We start from the raw sequence: 18,559 nt of genomic DNA, 5'->3' as shown, positions 1-18,559 counted from the left end.
CAATAAATAGAGCGAACGTTTTTCTACAAATGTGAGAAAATCTAGAAAAATGAAATTTTAAGCTCATAATTAAAACAAAGTGCCAGTTATGTTTTTATATATTATGTTACAGCTCTGTATATTGCTTTTGTGTCCTTGCTGTGTGTTATGCCTCTAGGCTTTTCATTTAACTTTGGCTGCAGTAGAATTTAATTAAAGAGTGTTTTATGAGATAAATTATTATATGACTTATAGCTTTCTCATGGTAAATTGCAATTGCTTTTTTTTGACACCCTTAATTTTATCTCAATCAAAAATTTCCTTTGAATTATTTTTAAGCAGTTGCTAGGACAATGCTATTAAAAGACAGGAAAGTGTGAAAGGAAGGCCATCTACAACTTTTAATTTCTTAAATACCTGAGATGTAGAGATTAAATTGAAACAAAATAGGATCAATATGAGTCTTATAATGTAGAACATAAGCAAGCTGATTACAGAAACTATAAAAAAGAACTACAAATGGGTGGGTGGCAATAAAAATGCCAATAGATTAGTGGATGACTTCAAAAGGATCACAGAAATACTTAATGTACATAAATCATAAAATATACAGTCAGAGAAAAGCTGGATCAATTCCGCACCAAGCAGGATTCTTTTCTAGTGGAGGCAGAAGGCATGGCCGAGGTATTAAATAAGTAATGCATCAATAAAGGAGCATTGTGGGTCTACCTGCTACACGTAGATTCCAACTACTTAAGAATGCAGCTCACCATGTCCTTCTCATAGGCAAAAAAAGGACTGGCAATAAATGCTGGCCCAGACCGCAATGCTCACTTCCCATGAGTGAATAATAAACAAAGTAGAGGGTACTACTAAAGTCACGGTAAAAGACAAAGTACTTAAAGGTTTGCAGAGCTCAAAGTAGAAAAGTCAGCTGAACTGAATAAGCAATATCCTAGATTGCTAAAAGAAGAGAACGCAGGGGAAGTGACAAAAGTTGTCTAAGCAAGAGAAAGTAAATTCGTGAATGCTTTTTTAGAGCATAATAGATATGTAATGATATAACCCAGGTGTTAGTATTTAGATTAGATTAGACTCCCTACAGTGTGGAAACAGTCCTTCAGCCCAACTAACCTTCCGAAGAGTAACCCACCCAGACCCATTTCCATCTGACTAATGTACCTAACACTCTGGGCAACTTACCATGGTCAATTTTCATGGTCCACATCTTTGGACTGTGGGAGGAAACCCACACAGACACAGGTAGTATGTGTAAACACCACACAGACAGTCACCTGAGGCTGGAATCGAACCTGGGATCCTGGTGCTATGAGGCAGCAGTGCTATGAGGCAGCAGTGCTAGCCACTGAGCCACTGTGCCGTAGTATTAGAATGGCTGTTATATTTTGTGTATAATGATGTGGATGTGGATATAGAGTCAAAATTTCAAAGTTTACAGTAGTCACAAAAGTCAGAAATGTAGTGTGATTGTGATAGTCATCAGAAGAACATAAGCAACTTAATGGCAGTGTGGACATTTAGGAGTTTAATGTGCAGAAATGTGAAATCATGCACTGATAAAAAAAGCAGCAATATGACGAAATGGTACACTATGAACAGAAGTATAAGATCAGAGAAAGCAGGGTGTGTTATGAACACAAATGTTTGAAGAATGTAGGAAAAGAAGGCTATTAATAAATTTATGGTTTTATACTGCTAAAGCCCCAACTATAGTGTTTTGCCAAATTCTGCATTATTTAGAAAGGATGTTAATGCCTCAGATAGAATGTAGAGGAGATTTACAGGAGAGATGCCTGAACTGTGTGTGTAGAATTTAAGATTCTTGGAGAAATTAGAAAAGCTGGAGTTCTTCCCAGATGAAAATAGATTAAGGAGAAAGATTCAAAATTAGAATAATGTTTCCCATGACAAAGATGCAGTAACCAGAGAATAGAGATTTAAGGTAGTTGACTCTCTTAAAGAGCCAACATGGGACATTGGGTTGAATGACCCTCTTTTGTGCTGCATCATTCTATAATATTGAGAATGGTAGAATTAATTTGATACATTTTCATTGCAAGTGGGAACATTTAGGCTCATTTGACATTTTCAAAAAAGCAGTGAAAGGAGACTTTCGTTCCATTGGTCTGGGCTGAGTTTTAATTGAGTTTCCAGAGTGTTGGGGTAATTTGCATTACCCAGGTCCCACTTCTTTCTAATTTTCATGAGTATTTCATTATTTGCTTCACATGGTTAAAACTGTTCCATCTTCATGAAAATGCATTTCACAAATTTTAGAAAGGGCCAAAGAAAACTGTGCATCATTTTTATAATCGTATCATCACACATAGTGTCACAAGTTGTATCAATGTGATTCATGTCATCATGGCTTTTAGACTGAAATAAGACAAGATTTTTCATGAAGATGTTATCTCTTTTTGTAAAATAATTAATATTTCTGTTTCTTCACATCTTGTAAATTATCTTTTTTGTCGTGTTTCCTCACAGTCTGATAATCTGGCTTTTATAACACTCTTTGAAGATTGACAATGGCTCCAACAGTCTGACTCTAGACTTCAAACTCCAAGGCAGTCTATTTATTATCCTCTGGCTGAACATTTCATTTCCAATAAAATCAAAAGAATTTGACCAACAAAAGTCAATTACCTGAAGCTTTTTGGCAATTTTATATTAATACTGTGAACATTTGAGAATGATTTATAAGGCTTTAATTTCACTGAAGTTGTGAATAATTCAGTAGCATGTCTTAGAGTCACAGAGTCTCTTATGTACAGCATGGAAACAGACCCTTAAGTCCAATTTGTTCATGCTGACCAGCTATCATAAACTAATCTAGTTCCATTTGCCAGCACATGGCTCATATCCTTCTAAACCTTTCCCATTCATATGCCCATCCAGATGCTTTTTAAATGCTGTAATTGTACCAGCCTCCACCACTTCCTCTGGCAGCTACCCTCTTGAAACACTGAAATGAATTATAACCTTTAAATCACCTTTGTGTCTCTCTGTTTTAAAATACCATACAATAAAAACATTGCAGGTAGTTCTTCCATAGGTAGAAACTTCATGTATGGGTAGTTTTCTGTCCCTTTTGTTCACTCAGCAATGACAAACTTGCAATTCAGAAATAAAGTAAGACTACATTTATATAGTCTTGTAGAACCACCAGGCTCCTCTAAGTGCTTTACAGTCAATAAAGTATTTTTGAATAAAGTCTCTGTAGTAATGTAGGATTTCAGTTTTGTAATTATCAGCAGATATGGATAGAAAGAAAGTATAGCAATAATAGTTGCTAAAAAAGAAGCTGATGAATAGATATGTTGCGATTTATTGCAATGAGTATATAAATAGACTTGTTGCCGATAGACATCTATCATTTGGGACCTGATTTTCTTAGTTACTATATGACACATTTTTCAAATCAGACCCTTGCATCAAAGACCAACTCAACTTACACTTCAAACTCTATCCACGCTATTGTGAACTGAGAGTTTATCGGAAGCCATGTGACCCCAAGAACTCGAACAATACCTAACACCTAACTGGCGACATGCAGCACCTTCTTTCACAATGCTTATAATTAAAGTATGATTTAACATGCACACCTACATTTCAGATACATTTGATAAAAGGTTGCAGTAATAACGTTGGTTCAGATAAAATGGACTTAAGCCACATCACTATAGTGAGCAATGCTGTTGAAAACAACTTCCAAGATAAGCAGTTTTGGAGGAAGAATTGCCACCACTGTGATCATTATTGATATCTCGATCTAGCTGAAAAGAATTTTAGTATACAATAATGAACCCACTTCCATTTTCCACTTCTCCCCTCCAGTGAATGGAAGATAAGAGGAGAATTAAACAATTGGAGAAAGGGGTTGCAAACAAAATTAAATGTATTTATGGTTAAAATTAGTCTTTTTACTGAATATATATATATATGAATATGAGCAGTTTTGCATGTGTGAATTAAATAAAATTTTTGACATGTTTTTCCCTTTTTTTTAAAATCAATTTCTGGCTTACTCCAATCTCTGATGCTGCAGTTGCAAACATACTGTGGCGAGAGGAAGGTACTGCAGTGCATTGTTGTGTTGTAGTGATCATGTGCTTGTCCATTGTTTGTAACACAATTTATTACTTATAATAACAGGTCCTTCTCCGTACTGTGCCTCTAAGTCTAATATTCCCACTACCTCTGAGACAGGCTGTATTTTTTGAGAGCATCATCACAATATTACTTACTCTTTTCAAAGTACAAACCAAGAAACTCCAGATTATCTTGAGTCTGCTAACAATGGAACACCTTCCAATAGAATTTTATGATCCCCAGATAATAAATAAAATCATCAAAACATTCTCTGTTTGTCTCTCAATTGATTCTGACATGATAATTGGATACTGTTTACAGTATAATTAAGTTTTCGCAGCTTTTTTGAAGGAAAAGCCACACATGTTTTTAACATAGTATGATGGAAGAGGTCTTGTGATTGATTAGGTGGTATCTGTGCTTCTGAGCCAGTTCATGTTCAAATCTCCACCAGTTGGTGGCTGCAGAACTATTCTCAACAGCCTAATGATGTAGCTCCACAGCCTAATAATCTTCCCAATTACTGCCCCACAATTCCCTAAAACGGAAAACATCTGTACTAAAGAAACATCATTATGTGCAATTGACACAGTAATCATCCTTATAATATCATTGTATGCTTGCAGATAACCAAAGGTTTGCCAAATTCTTCGGAAACTATTTCCATTTAATCCAAAGTCTTTGGAGCTTAGAATGTCCATACCATGTGCGCAGTCTGATTGGTGTTGTAGGCATCGCCATTTGTGTCCTAGTACAACAAGTCTAGAGAAAATAAAAAGAAAAGTTTAGCTTTCAAGTGTGGTCCCTGACCTTTTACTGTTAACTGATGTCACCCGGGGCTGGGACAGGGCTTGTACAATGTTTCAATGGCCCAAAAAACTGAAGAAAATAAAATCAATCAGGGTTTCTGATCCATCTCCCCAAATGGTGTTGTTCTTGGACAAGTAAATGCAAGTGTGGGACAAGTTAGCTGTAATATCATTCTCATAGAAACAGTGTGCCTTCTTATCATACCCAGAAAATCATTACTAATGTTAATAACTATGGATTTTTTTTTCTTGCCATACATCTAAAGACAAAAACAACCACTTGTCAGACCTTGACTGCCATGGATGAGATCAGTTAACTATGTGCCTAGTGAATCAGGGGACATAGATGTTTTGTAGTTAATTATTTGTGTCCTATTGTATCTTAAGCTCTTCAAGGAGTTTCATTGGATTTACATTTTTCCTGTTACTGTGACAGTCACTTAATGATTTTGTATTAATTATAAAATGCAGGAGAAATTGTCTGAAGGATTTTTTTGCCAAATTCAAAGAATCAAGAATGAATTCTGATTAAAACTTTTTTGATTTAAAAATACACATCTGTCACTTACATTTTAGTAAGTCATTGTAGAAAGCAAGTTTTAAAAATAAATTTATTTCATAGAAAATATTAATTTTTTGGTTCCCATACTTCATGGGCATTGAAGGTATGGTAAATTTCCAGGATTATTGAAAGTGAAAGATATATTTTAAGGAAATGCTGATAAAACTTTTTCTAATAAAAATGCAAGACATGAGTTTTTATAATTAACAATAAGCAACAGAAAAATACTATAATTCTGTAGAGAATGGATATATGAGTATATTATGCAATATTACAGCTTAGTTATATTGTGTGACAGTAAATATGTATTACACAATACATATATTACATAAGATCAGTTTGTATTAACAGTAATCATTCCATAAATATATATAAAACAATAAATTAGAGTTCTGAATTCCAAAATCTAGTCACATATGTTTGTTATAAGAAAAATATATTATGTGGACAATACAAGTTATATGCAGAATTTAATATTAATCTACTCATAATGCCTTTTTCTTCATATAGTATGGTTAATAGATAAGCCCTAAAATTATTTTGGATTGCAACTAACTAACCTTGATAAGTAAACCTTTTCCTTCCCCACCCCTAATGAAAGATAAATTGCAAAATTAAGGTTAAACTGTTGAAGATTGAAAAAGTTAATGTCAGAATAATGCATTCTGGCTGCAAAGCATGCAGCCATTTGTTGTGTCTAATAAAAGGAGGACTCCAAACTAAAGGTCAGTATTTAGTCAGCTGTGTTGTATATAGTCAACTGTGTTATATAAGCAGGAACAGCCAACACTTCAGTTGCTAACTCTTATCATTTCTTCACTGAAAGTGTCTAATTGACCATTATTTCACAGGTTATTCATATATTTCCTTGCATCTGATTATATCCATTTCCCCAAGTTTCAGGAAAAAAATCTTCAAATTTAAAAAGTTTACTTTTACACTAAACAGTCCTCATAGAACAATCTTATACAATTTAAGTCTGCCAGTGCAGAGCTGTATGTGATAGAAGAACAAAGCAGAAACTTCAATTTGGAGGTCAGAAAGTTTGTACTACAGTGTGGAGAGCTTTCTATCCACCACATCATGTGGTTAATGAGCCAGATATGCTGAACTCTGTACCTCAATGACCAGTATCTATCCCCTTTTCATGAAACACTACATCATAAGGTAAATGCCCCAAAATACGTTGTACAGAACTAGGATATAGTATGTCCAATATATGGATTGTGGAATATAAAGTCAATGTAAAAATACTTAATGCATTTGTTTTAATGCTGTAAAAAAGGGTTAAACTATCAGATGCTCAATATGACAAATCAAACGTTCCTAAAGCCTGTCGTTGAGGTATAATGGGTCTGTTAAAGTTATGCTTTGAGAATGCACTGATGGAAAATGACCCAATTGTATTTTCTCATAAATTCACTGTATGCAGTTTTTTTAATGCCTTTCTGATGCCAAGTGAGACTTGTCATAGAAAGTTGTTAAAGTGACAAAAACATCTCTGCGATTTCCTTTTTCTTTGGAGGCTGCATTTCTCATGCCTTCAACATTGCTTTTCCTTTTTCTTTGCACTGATTTCAAAAGTGTTTCAGAATTCAACCAATAATATTTCTAAAACATCTATATATTTCATTTTACAGAATGTGCAAATGAAACATTTTGTGTTTTGTCTTCAAGGACTTAGTGTTGGAAATATGTTCTATGTATTCTCTGACGATGGAATCACAATAATTCAGCCCACAGGATGTGAGATTCAAAGACAAATCAAAGCCAATGATAGGATCCTTGCAAGCTTTGTAAGTTTCAAATATTTTGACATTGTTTTTTCCTTTTAACAGCTTGCTCTTGAGTGTGCTCTTAGTACACTCCATGTCATGAAATGTTCAGCTTTACTGACTAATCTTTTCAAAGTGCTGCTGCAAGCTTGCATCAGTCTGTGCACCATTTGATTTCCTGATCACCTAAACAAACTGTAAATAGTGGATTAGCTCTGACAGTGTGCCTGTTCCACTTAAATCACACCTAACCATAAAGGTTGATCAGGCCTCCCCCCAGCATTAGTCTTTTCTCATTTGTGTCATATTTGACTTGTATTTGATCAGCTATCAGTTTTTCTGCAATGCAGATTGGCATTGTAATGTTCAAAACCAATGGTGTTGTATATTACTCAGGCTTCTGTCTCATCTATTGCTGCTACCCTTTGCAAGGGTCTTAAGGTAAGGGAGATGAACTCAGGACATGTATGGGAACATGAGACTGGGACACCATAGCTGTTGACCAGGTGTCCTAAATTAATCAACTCCCCTTTGTCAGCATTTGGCCCATATCTCTTTAAGCCCTTTCTATTCATTGACACATCCAGCTGCCTTTTAAATGTTGTGATTGTGCCAGTCTCCTCTACTTCCCCTGACAGTTCGTTCCATACATGATCGCTACCAGATGAAGGAGCAGCACTCCAAAAGCTCATACTTTGAAATAAATCTGTTGGACTATAACCTGGTATTGTGTGATTTTTAACTTTGTCCACCCAAGTCCACACCTCCACATCTTGAAGACTTTCAGAGGTGTAGGGGAATTCTTAAGAACAAAGTCAGGACAGCAAAAAGGGCATTTGAGATAGCCTTGATAGATAAGGTTAAGGATAATCCAAAGAAATTCTAGAAGTACGTTAAGAGCAAAAGAGCAACTAGGGAGAGAATAAGGCCCCTTAAAGGTCAACAAGGTCATCTATGTGTGGAAACGCAGAAGATGGGAGAGATACTAAATGAATATTTCATTTAAGATTTTATTGTGGAGAAAGAAACGAAGGCTGGAGAACATGGAAATATTGATGTCTTAAAAATAGTCCACATTACAGAAGAGGAAGTGGTAGAGGTCTTAAAAAATATAAAGATGGATAAATTTCTGACACCTGATCAAATATATCCTAGGACGCTATGGGATGTCAGGGAAGAAATTGCAAGATCCTGAGCAGAGATATTTGTATATTTCTACAGCCACGAGTGAGGTGCCGGAGGACTGGAGAGTGGCCAATATCTTGCCTTTATTTAAGAAAGGCTTTAAGGAGAAGCCTGTGAGTCTGACATCAGTGCTGGGCAACTTGTTGAAGGGGACTCTGAGAGATTGCATTTACATGCATTTGGAGGGGCATGGACTGATTAGGTATAGTCAGCAAGACTTTGTGCATGGGAAAATGTGCCTCACAAACTTGATTAAGTTTTTAGAGGAAGTAATCAAAAAGATAGAGGGCAGAATGGTAGACTTTGTTTACTTGTACTTCAGTAAAGCCTTTAACAAGGTTTCACATGGTAGATCAGTTAGTAAAGTTAGATCACATGGGATTCAGTGAGATCGTGCCAATTGGATACAAAATTGGCTTGAAGGTAGGAGACAGAAGATAATGGTGGAGGTTGTTTTTCACGCTGGATGCCTGTGACCAGCCATGTTCCATGGGGATCCATGTTGGGTCTATTTTTGTTTGTCATTTATATAAATGATTTGGATAAGAATTTAGGAAACATAGTAAATTTAGAGATGACACCAAAAATGGTGGTACAGTCAACAATGAAGAAGTTTATCTAAGATTTCAAAGGGATATTAATTAATTGGGCCAATGGGCTAAGGAGTGGCAGATGAAGTTTAATTTGGATAAATGCAAAGTATTGCATTTTGATAAAACAAGCAAGGGTAGGATTTGTACATTTAATGGTAGCACTCTGGATAGTGTTATTGAACAAAGAGACCTAAGGGTTCAGGTACTTAGCTCACTGAAAGTTGCAACACTTGTGGACAAGTGGTCGGAATGTCATGTTGTGGTTGTATAAGACATTGGTGAGGCCTCTTCTGGAGTACTGTGTACAATTCTGGTCGCCCTCCTATAGAAGGATTCAGAGAGGCTTCTGAAAAATTTTACCAGGATATTGCTGGGATGGGGGAATTTTGAGTTTTCAGGAGAGACCGAATAGCTGGGACTTCTTTCATTGCAGCGTAAAAGGGTGAGGGGTGACATTTACCAAGGTTTATAAAGTCATGAGGGTCATAGATAGGGTGAATAGCAAAGGTCTTTTTCCTCGGGTGGGTGAGTTCAAAACTAGAGGGCGTATTTTTAAGATGAGAGGAGAGAGATTTAAAAGGGACCTGAGGAGCAATGTTTTCACATACAGAGTGATTCATATGCAGAATGAATTACCAGATGATGTGGTAGATAGGTACAGTTACAACATTTAAGAGACATTGGGACAGGGTACAGGATTAGGTTGGTTTAGAGGGATGTGAGCCAAATGCAACACGTGGGAAAAGGTACATTTGGGAACCTTGGTCAGCATGGATGAGTTAGACCAAAGGGTCCATTTCTGTACTGTATGACTCAATTACTCCATGATTTTATAAAACCCTAATCTTAAATTGCCTCCAACCTGTCATAATTTAGCACTTATCTTACACTAAGGCAAGAGTATAATGGTGAGATGTCAGTAATTCTTAACCTTATTGAGCAACAGAAGGATGGGTTTCCCAAGATGTGGATAGGAACATCACTCATAGACCTATCCATGCAGCTCATAATAGCTGATTTTCCAAAAACTGGGAACAATCTAATTTGACTTTCTGTGAGAACAGAAAGAAAGGTAGTTTCAACAAAATATGATTACTATATTTTGTTGTTAGCAAAATTCTATTTTAGATGAGAAAGCTTCATTTTTCTAATTTACTGACCTCTCCGACACTATTGTTGAATATAATTGAATGGGTGGACGTAACTTTCCAGTAGAGTCATAGAGTCATAGAGGTGTACAGCATGGAAACAGACCCTTCGGTCCAACTTGTCCATGCCGACCAGAGATCCTCACCCAATCTAGTCCCACCTGCCAGCACCCGGCTCATATCCCTCCAAACCCTTCCTATTCATATACCCATCCAAATGCCCCTTAAATGTTGTAATTGTATCAGCCTCCACCACATTCTCTGGCAGCTCATTCCATAAATGTACCACCCTCTGAGTGAAAAAATTGCCCCTTAGGTCTCTTTTATATATTGCCCCTCTCACCCTAAGCCTATGCCCTATAGTTCTGGACTCCCCGACCCAGGGAAAAGACTTTGTCTATCCATGCCCCTCATAATTTTGTAAACTTCTATAAGGTCACCCCTCAGCCTCCGATGCTCCAGGGAAAACAACCGCAGCCTGTTCAGCCTCTCCCTGTAGCTCAAATCCTCCAACCCTGGCAACATCCTTGTAAATCTTTTCTGAACCCTTTCAAGTTTCACAACATCTTTCCGATAGGAAGGAGACCAGACCTTGGTCAAATGGTCATTCTACATGTGTGAACCTGCATAGTCACAGTAAAATATGTTACCATGGCAAGTTTTACAGCAAGATGTTAATATTCCCTGAGATGACATCCACACTCACCAATTTCCAACAGGATTCATAACACTCGAATACAAAATTTTCACTTGTGAGATTCCGACTGTTGTCATCGATGAGATCAGTTAACTATCGGCCTCCTAAATCAGGGAATAGTTGTACTCATAAATATTTTGCACTTAATTATTTGTTTCCTGTTGCATCTTAAACTCTTCAAGGAGTTTCATTTAATTCCAAATTTTCTGCTCATTGTGAAAACCAATTAATTATTTTGTTTTAATGTTAAAGTGCAGTAGCAATTGGCTGATGGTTTATTTGCCAAAATCAGGTAATTGACAATCAATTCTAGATTAATCTATTGACTTGAAAATACACACCTGACCCTCACATCTTAATAACTTATTGTAGAAAAACAAGCCTCCGAAATAAATTACTTCACAGAAAATATTAATTTGCTTTATAGACATGAAAGATGTTGTAAATTTACATGATTATTGGGAGTGCAAGACTTATTTTTAAGGAAATATTGATTAAACTTTTTATAATGAAAAGAGTTACAAGGAGTTTTATAATTATCAATAAGCAGCAGAAAAAATATGCAGTTAATATATGCATATATGCATCTATAATTATCACACTATGTTATGCAATACTACAGTTTGAGTATATTGTGTAACAGTAATATATGGTACACAATCTACTTATAGGTTATATTAATAGTAATAATTCAAAACATATATATATAAATTGATAAATTAGAGTTCTAACTTCCAACATCTAGTCCATATACTTAGAGACATAGAGATGTATAGCACAGAAACATATCCTCCAGTCTAACTCATCCATGCCGACCAGTGATCCCACCCCAATCTAGTTTCAGTTGCCAGCACCAGGCCCACATCACTCCAAACCCTTCCTATTCATATACCCATCCAGATGCCTTTTAAAGGTTGCAATTATTCCAGCCTCCATCTCTTCCTCTGGCAGCTCATTCCATACACACACCACACTCTGTGTGAAAAAGTTGCCCCTTAGGTCTCTTTTACATCTTGCCCTCTCATCCTAAACCTATGCTCTCTAGTTCTGGACTCCCCCACACCAGGGAAAAGACATTGTCTATTTATCCTATACATGCCCTTCATGCTTTTATCAACCTCTATGAGGTCACCCCTCAGCCTCCGAGGCTCCAGGGAAAACAGCCCCAGCCTATTCAACCTCTCCCTAGAGCTAAAATCCTCCAACCCTGGCAACATCCTTGTAAATCTTGTCTGAACCCTTTCAAGTTTCACAAAATCCTTCCCATAGGAAGGAGACCAGAATTGTATGCAATATTCCAAAAGTGGCCTAACCAATGTCCTGTATAGCCACAACATGACCTCCCAACTCCTGTACTCAATACTCTGACCAATAAAGGAAAGCATAGCAAACACCTTCTTCGCTATCCTATCTACCTGAGACTCTACTTTCAAGGAGTGTGAACCTGCACTCCAAGGTGTCTTTGTTCAGCAACACTCCCTAGGAACTTACCATTAAGTGTATAAGTCCTGCTAAGATTTGCTTTCCCAAAATGCAATACCTCACATTTATCTAAATTAAACTCTATCTGCCACTCCTCAGCCCATTGACCCATCTGATCAAGATCCCATTGTAACCTCAGGTAACCTTCTTCGCTGTCCACGACACCTCTAATTTTGGTGTCATCTGCAAAGCTACTAATTAAACCTCTTATGGTCACATCCAAATCATTTATATAAATGAATGAAAAGTAATGGACCTAGCACCAATTCTTGTCGCACTCCACTGGTCACAGGCCTCCAGTCTGAAAAGCAACCCTCCACCACCACCTTCTGTCTTTTACCTTCGAGCCAGTTCTGTATCCAAATGGCTGGTGCTCTCTCTGATCCATGTGATCTAACCTTGCTAATCAGTCTCCCATGGGGAACCTTGTCGAACGCCTTACTGAAGTCTATATAGATCACATCCACTGCTCTGCACTCATCAATTTTCTTTGTTCCTTCTTCAAAAAGCTCAATCAAGTTTGTGAGATATAATTTCCCACGCACAAGGCCATGTTGACTATCCCTAAGTAGCCCTTGCCTTTCCAAATGTGTGTAAATCCTGTCCCTTAGGATTCCCTCTAACAACTTGCCCACCACTGATATCAGACTCACTGGTCTATAGTTCCCTGGTTTTTCCTTACCCCCTTTCTTAAATAGTGGTACCACTTTCGCCAACCTCCAGATTCTGGCACCTAACCTGTGACTATCGATGATACAAGTATCTCAGCAAACAGCCCAGCAATCACATCCCAGCTTCCCACAGAGTTTTAGGGTACACCTGATCAGGTCCTGGGGATTTATCCACCTTTATGCATTTCAAGACATCCAGCAATTCCTCGTCTGTGATACAAACATTTCTCAAGATGTCACCATATTTCCCTAAATTCTATATCTTCCAAGTCCTTTTCCGCAATAAACACTGATGCAAAATATATGTTTAGTATCTCCCCCATCTCCTGCGGCTCCACACAAAGGTTGCCTTGCTGATCTTTGAGGGGTCCTATTCTCTCCCTCATTAGCCTTTGTCCTTAATGTATTTGTAAAAAACCTTTGGGTTCTATTTATGTACTTATTGCATATAAATGAATATTTTAATTAATAAAGATACAGTATTAGTTATACATATTGTTTAATATTAATCTACTCATGCTGTCCAAAGATTCTTACTTTTTCATATAGGATGCTTAATATATAAACCATATAATTTCTTGTATTGCAACAAATTAAACTTGATTGTAACATTTTTTCTTCCCTTTCTCTAATGAAAGAAAAATTCCAAAATTGAGGTTAAGTAAGTAACCAGAAGATTTATTTTGTTCAAGTGATAATGCAAACACCAAGTTCAAAACCTTTTAATTTTTCACAGGAAGAGATTTGTCCAAGCAATGAACAGGAAGCCACTCAACAATGTGTCTGGGCCTCTGCTGTCAACATAAGAGATAAGTACATCTATGTCTCCCAACCCACACAGAGTCGGCTTCTTATCATCGACATTCCATCCCAGAAAGTGTTACAGGTAATTTGAACTGATGAATCGGCAATGTTTGAACGGTTATAAGGTTAAATATGCCTTCGATCTCAGCAGAATGAATTTGTCTTTAATTTTGTTTGTCAGCATGAAAATCTAGTCTCTGATAGTTTTATTAATCCAGTACCAAATTGATTTAGGTAGTTTTTCCCCTGTTTATCAAAGTTGATGCACACCATATCATTGCTCTTTAACTGGCAGTCGGACTCAAGACTGAGCAGAAGCAAAGCTGTCGTACGAAGTGAAAGTGCCATATCAGTGTGGGAGGAAAGATACTCTTTTGAGGTGGCAACTGTATAGAGGGATTGTGTAATCTTTGTGTAATACTGTAGGGAAGTGTTTGGTAGTAAACCTGTTCTTTTTAAATTATAGTTTCAAGTCTATTAGCACCCCACCTCCATTGGGATTGAATACAACCCCAAACTCATTGGGTGAAACATCTTATACAAACATTACCCTAAATATTGGAAGTTGTACAGAATGCCATGTCGGAACAAAGGATTTCATTTGTTCTCCACCTTGTGGCATGAAGTTAGGACAATTTGATTTTGTACACTATTACATTACTTCATCAGATTTGAACAATAACAAAATATCACTTAAACTTAAAAAAAAATTACTTCATGAAGAGAGAGTTTGGTACAAACCATGATCTAATGTAAAACTTTGCTTGCCTTTGTTTTAGCTGTTAGGTTGTGGTGTAAGAGCTCTTGTGGTGCAGTGGTAGTATTCCCTACCTCTGAGCCAGAAAGCTGGATTCAAATCCCACTTGCTCCTGAGGTGCATATTGATATTTCTGAATATGTTGACTAAAAAACCTACATAACTGAAATGCAGTTGCTCACTGCCTCAAAATGGATGTCAGTCTCTCCAAATATTTACTTAAGAAAAATTTCATGCCAAATGTAACTGCTTGTCATTTATTCTTTTTTAGGCTGTATCAACTGACCCTGTCCCAGTGAAACTGCAATATGACAAGTCACATGACCAAGTTTGGGTCCTTAGCTGGGGAGATGTAAGGAAAAGGAATCCTACTTTGCAGGTATGGGAGAGTTAGTATGTCCTCCTTTACTAGAGTAGAAAAAGGTAAGATCACTGACTTGAAATGAATGATTATCAAACTTTGCAAGTAATATTCCTGTACAGATTTTTATTGTTCAGGGAGACATGGTGCATGTGGGACAACCTGGAAAGTGGAGTAAAGATCACATTCAGACAAGTTATGAACTTACTAAGTGGAGGAGCAGGTGGCATGGAAAGTAGGATATCAAAAGACATTCGTTCATTGAGAACAGCAAGACTGTAAAGAACGGTCTTTCAGAAGGGAGAGTGTGGCCGAAAGAATGAGACATCAGCAAGGAGAGGGAAGCTGTGAAAAGTGAAACTTTAGGGAGAAGAGTGAATATGACGAGCAAGACATCTCAACAAGGAGCAATGGGGGCATACAGAACAGGGTATCTAGGAGAGAGGGGAAAAGAAAGAGAGGTGTACAAGGGTACACAGGAGTACAATAGGGTGTACAAGAGGGATGGATGCACAAAAGAGGAGGGTGTAGTAGAGAAGACAGGCATTTACAGGAGAATGGGGTGTACAGGAGGAGAGTATGGTGTCCAAGGGGAGAATAGGATGTATAGGAGAGGGGGGTATACAGGAAGAGTACAGTAACAGTGCAGTATATGGGGGTGGGGGGCAGGGGAAGTAGGTTATATAGGAGAACAGGATGGACAGGAGAGAATGTATGTATGGAGAAGGGTGTATATAGGAAGAGAATGGGGTATACAGGATCATAATGGGTTGACAGGAAGAAAGCAGAACCCAAATTACATAATCTCTGGATTATAACAGAATCATGAGCAAATTGGCATAGGAAAAATAAGATCAGAAGATGAAATGCAGCACTCAAAGACTGGTTTGGAAGAATAGATTTCTATTCAGAAGCACTGCCATTAATATTTCGAAAAATGTGAGCTGTACCATTGGAGTAAGTTTCACTGGAATCATGCTGATAAAGTGTTCTGGAGAATTATTTAACTAGGGTAATACAGAGGTATTAACTGAATAATGGAAGTAAGGGATCATATGAGCAAAGTTAGGATAAATTAAACAGAAACGACAAAGCAAAGAAGCAGTAAGGATAATGATACATCACACTTACCTCCTGCACACTTGCTCCTGTCCAACCTACTCTTCTCCTGTACTGCTGTTCTTCCATTTTGTTATGAATGCTGAGCACATTCATATACAAAGCCTTTAGTTCCATCATTTTATTCTGATTACAACCTTTGTCTTATAGACTGACACAAGTTTATACACTGTGCCCTTTCCTGATTACTACTTCGCTATCTTTATCAAATTCTCTGTGTTTGTTTTAAGTTTTCCAACATCCACAATATTTTGCTTTTGTTTGAATATTCGGTTGCCTTATTTAAGTAGGGATACAATTTCATTGTAAGAAGTGCAGAACAGGTTCACATGATTGATACCTGAGATAAAGTAATTGTGTTATGAGCAACAGCTGAGCACTTTGGTCTTTATGTATTGGAGTTTAGAAGCATGATATGATCATATTGAAAAGCATAAGGTTTTCAACAGATGTGACAAGGGTGGATGCTGGAAGGATGTTTGTCCTTTTTGTAGACACTAGAACTACAGGACACAGTTTCAAATTAGGCGTCTTCAAATTAAGATGGAGATGAGGATTTTTTTTCTCTCTTTGGGGATCATGAATCTATGGCATTCCCTTACCCAGAAAGCAATGCTGGTAGGTTCATTGAATGTGGTTAAGGCCGAGTCAAATGGATTGCTGATTGACAAGGCAGCTGAAGTATATAGGGAGCAGACAGGGAAATGGAGTTGAGGCCAAAATCAGATCAACCATGGTCCTATCAAAATGGCAGAGCAAGGTTGAGAAGTTAAATGACCTACCCGGACTCCTACTTATGAATTCATATTGTTCCTAATTAATTTGGACAAAGTTATTCCAGACTCTTTCTTTCATTCATTCATGAAATCGGTGGCTGTCATAAGGCTGGCACTTGTTGTCCATCCCTTAGAAAGGTAATGGAGAGCCAGCTTCTTGATTGCTGCTGTCCATGTAATGTAGAAACACTAATAGTGCTCTTATGGATGGAATTTCCAAGATACTTATCCAGTGACAAAGAAGAACAGCAATATATTTCCAAATCAGGATGGTGTGAGAGATGAGGTGAGGAACTTGCAGATGGTGATGATTCCATTACCTGCTAACCTTGTTCTTCTCAGTGGTAAAAGTGATTGGTTTTGAGACTTTTACCCAGAAGGTGGTGGGAATCTGTAACTCGCTGTCTGTAAGGGTGGTGCAGGCAGGGTAGTATTAGTTCTTAGGTGGCTCAATGGAGGGGAATGCCTAGTAGTGTATGTATCCAGAACTTTGACTAATGCAAAGCACAAATATGCCTAGATAGAGAAGGAGGGTTTGGCAGTCATACTTGGAGTCAGGAAATTCCACCAATGCCTTTACAGGCATACATTTGTAATAATAACCGACCACAAACCTCTGCTAAGTCTACTCAAAGAAGACCAGGCAGTGCAGCCCATACCTTCAGGTGGAATTAGGCAATGGGCTCTTACATTAAGTGCATATGATTACAAGTTGGAACACCATCCAGAGGCAAAGTAGCAAATGTGGATACATTGAGCTGCCTTCCGCTGGCAGATGCATCACTGGTGGTACCATCACAGGAAGAGTCTACAGTGGTGTTAAATATTTTGGATGTGCTTCCGGTCAGAGCTGACAGTATCAGAGATTGGATGCAGAAAGATCCAGGCTTGGCAAAATGGAAACAGCAGTTGGTGATGGTGAAAACCAAAGGGCCGTCACATCCAGAATTGAATCCTTTTCGGAGAAACCAGAGCACAGAGGTTGACATATTATTATGGGGAGGAAGTGTGTTGGCAAAAGTCACCACCAGATACTGGCTGAACTCCACCAGGATTATCCAGGAGTTTCCAAAATGAAGATGTAGGCAAGAGGTCATGTCTACTGACCAGGATTGGTGGGGCACTGCCCAGAATGCCATCAAGGACAGAAATCATCGCCAGCAGCTCCCCTGCATTGGGGGGAATGGCTGAGTAAACCTGGATTCGGTTACACGTGGACTATGCAGGTCTTTTCATGGGCTCAATGTTTTTAGTCATTCTGGATGCCCACTCAGAGTTGCTGGATATACATAGAGTTCATTCATCAAACACAAGGACAACAAGAAATACTGCATACATCTTTTACAATACAGGGACTCCTGGAACTGTGGTCACAGATATTATGCCATCTTTTACTAGCAGGGAATTCCAGAGCTTCCTAAAGTCGATTCGTACTTGACATATTAGGACAGCTCCATATCATCCATCATCCAATGTTCTGGAAGAAAAAGCTGTCCAAACTTTGAAGGTGGACTTAGAAAAACAGCATACAGCTTCATTAGATACCAAACTTTCTTAGTTCCTGTTTGATTATAGGACCATCCCTCATGCAACTACAGGATAGCTCCAGCAGAGTTGGTAATGGGGAGAAGGTACTGCACCAGGTTAAATCCGATCTTCCCAGGCCTGATTGGATGGGTGAAATGGTGTCAGAAATGCTATTGATGGACACAAGACTCCGTTAAGCAA

The 18,559-nt window shown here is 37.8% G+C and overlaps 1 protein-coding gene across 2 annotated transcripts in view; it reads left to right on the top strand.

Annotated features, from left to right (window-relative positions):
* The window catches only part of LOC140492012 (follistatin-related protein 5-like), a 563,483-nt gene that overhangs the window by 522,394 nt on the left and 22,530 nt on the right, over positions 1–18,559 (top strand). The window contains exons 11-14 of one of the 2 annotated variants that reach the window (XM_072590617.1): positions 4,049–4,075; positions 7,141–7,259; positions 13,751–13,900; positions 14,847–14,954. In XM_072590617.1, the coding sequence (XP_072446718.1) occupies positions 4,049–4,075; positions 7,141–7,259; positions 13,751–13,900; positions 14,847–14,954 (404 nt within the window). The remainder of the gene's footprint in view (positions 1–4,048; positions 4,076–7,140; positions 7,260–13,750; positions 13,901–14,846; positions 14,955–18,559) is intronic. The other variant, XM_072590618.1, reaches the window with a different exon arrangement.

The sequence above is a fragment of the Chiloscyllium punctatum genome, chromosome 20 (assembly GCF_047496795.1).
Source record: "Chiloscyllium punctatum isolate Juve2018m chromosome 20, sChiPun1.3, whole genome shotgun sequence".
In the NCBI taxonomy this organism is placed as follows: Eukaryota; Metazoa; Chordata; class Chondrichthyes; order Orectolobiformes; family Hemiscylliidae; genus Chiloscyllium; species Chiloscyllium punctatum.
This window is presented reverse-complemented; position numbering and strand designations above follow the sequence as displayed.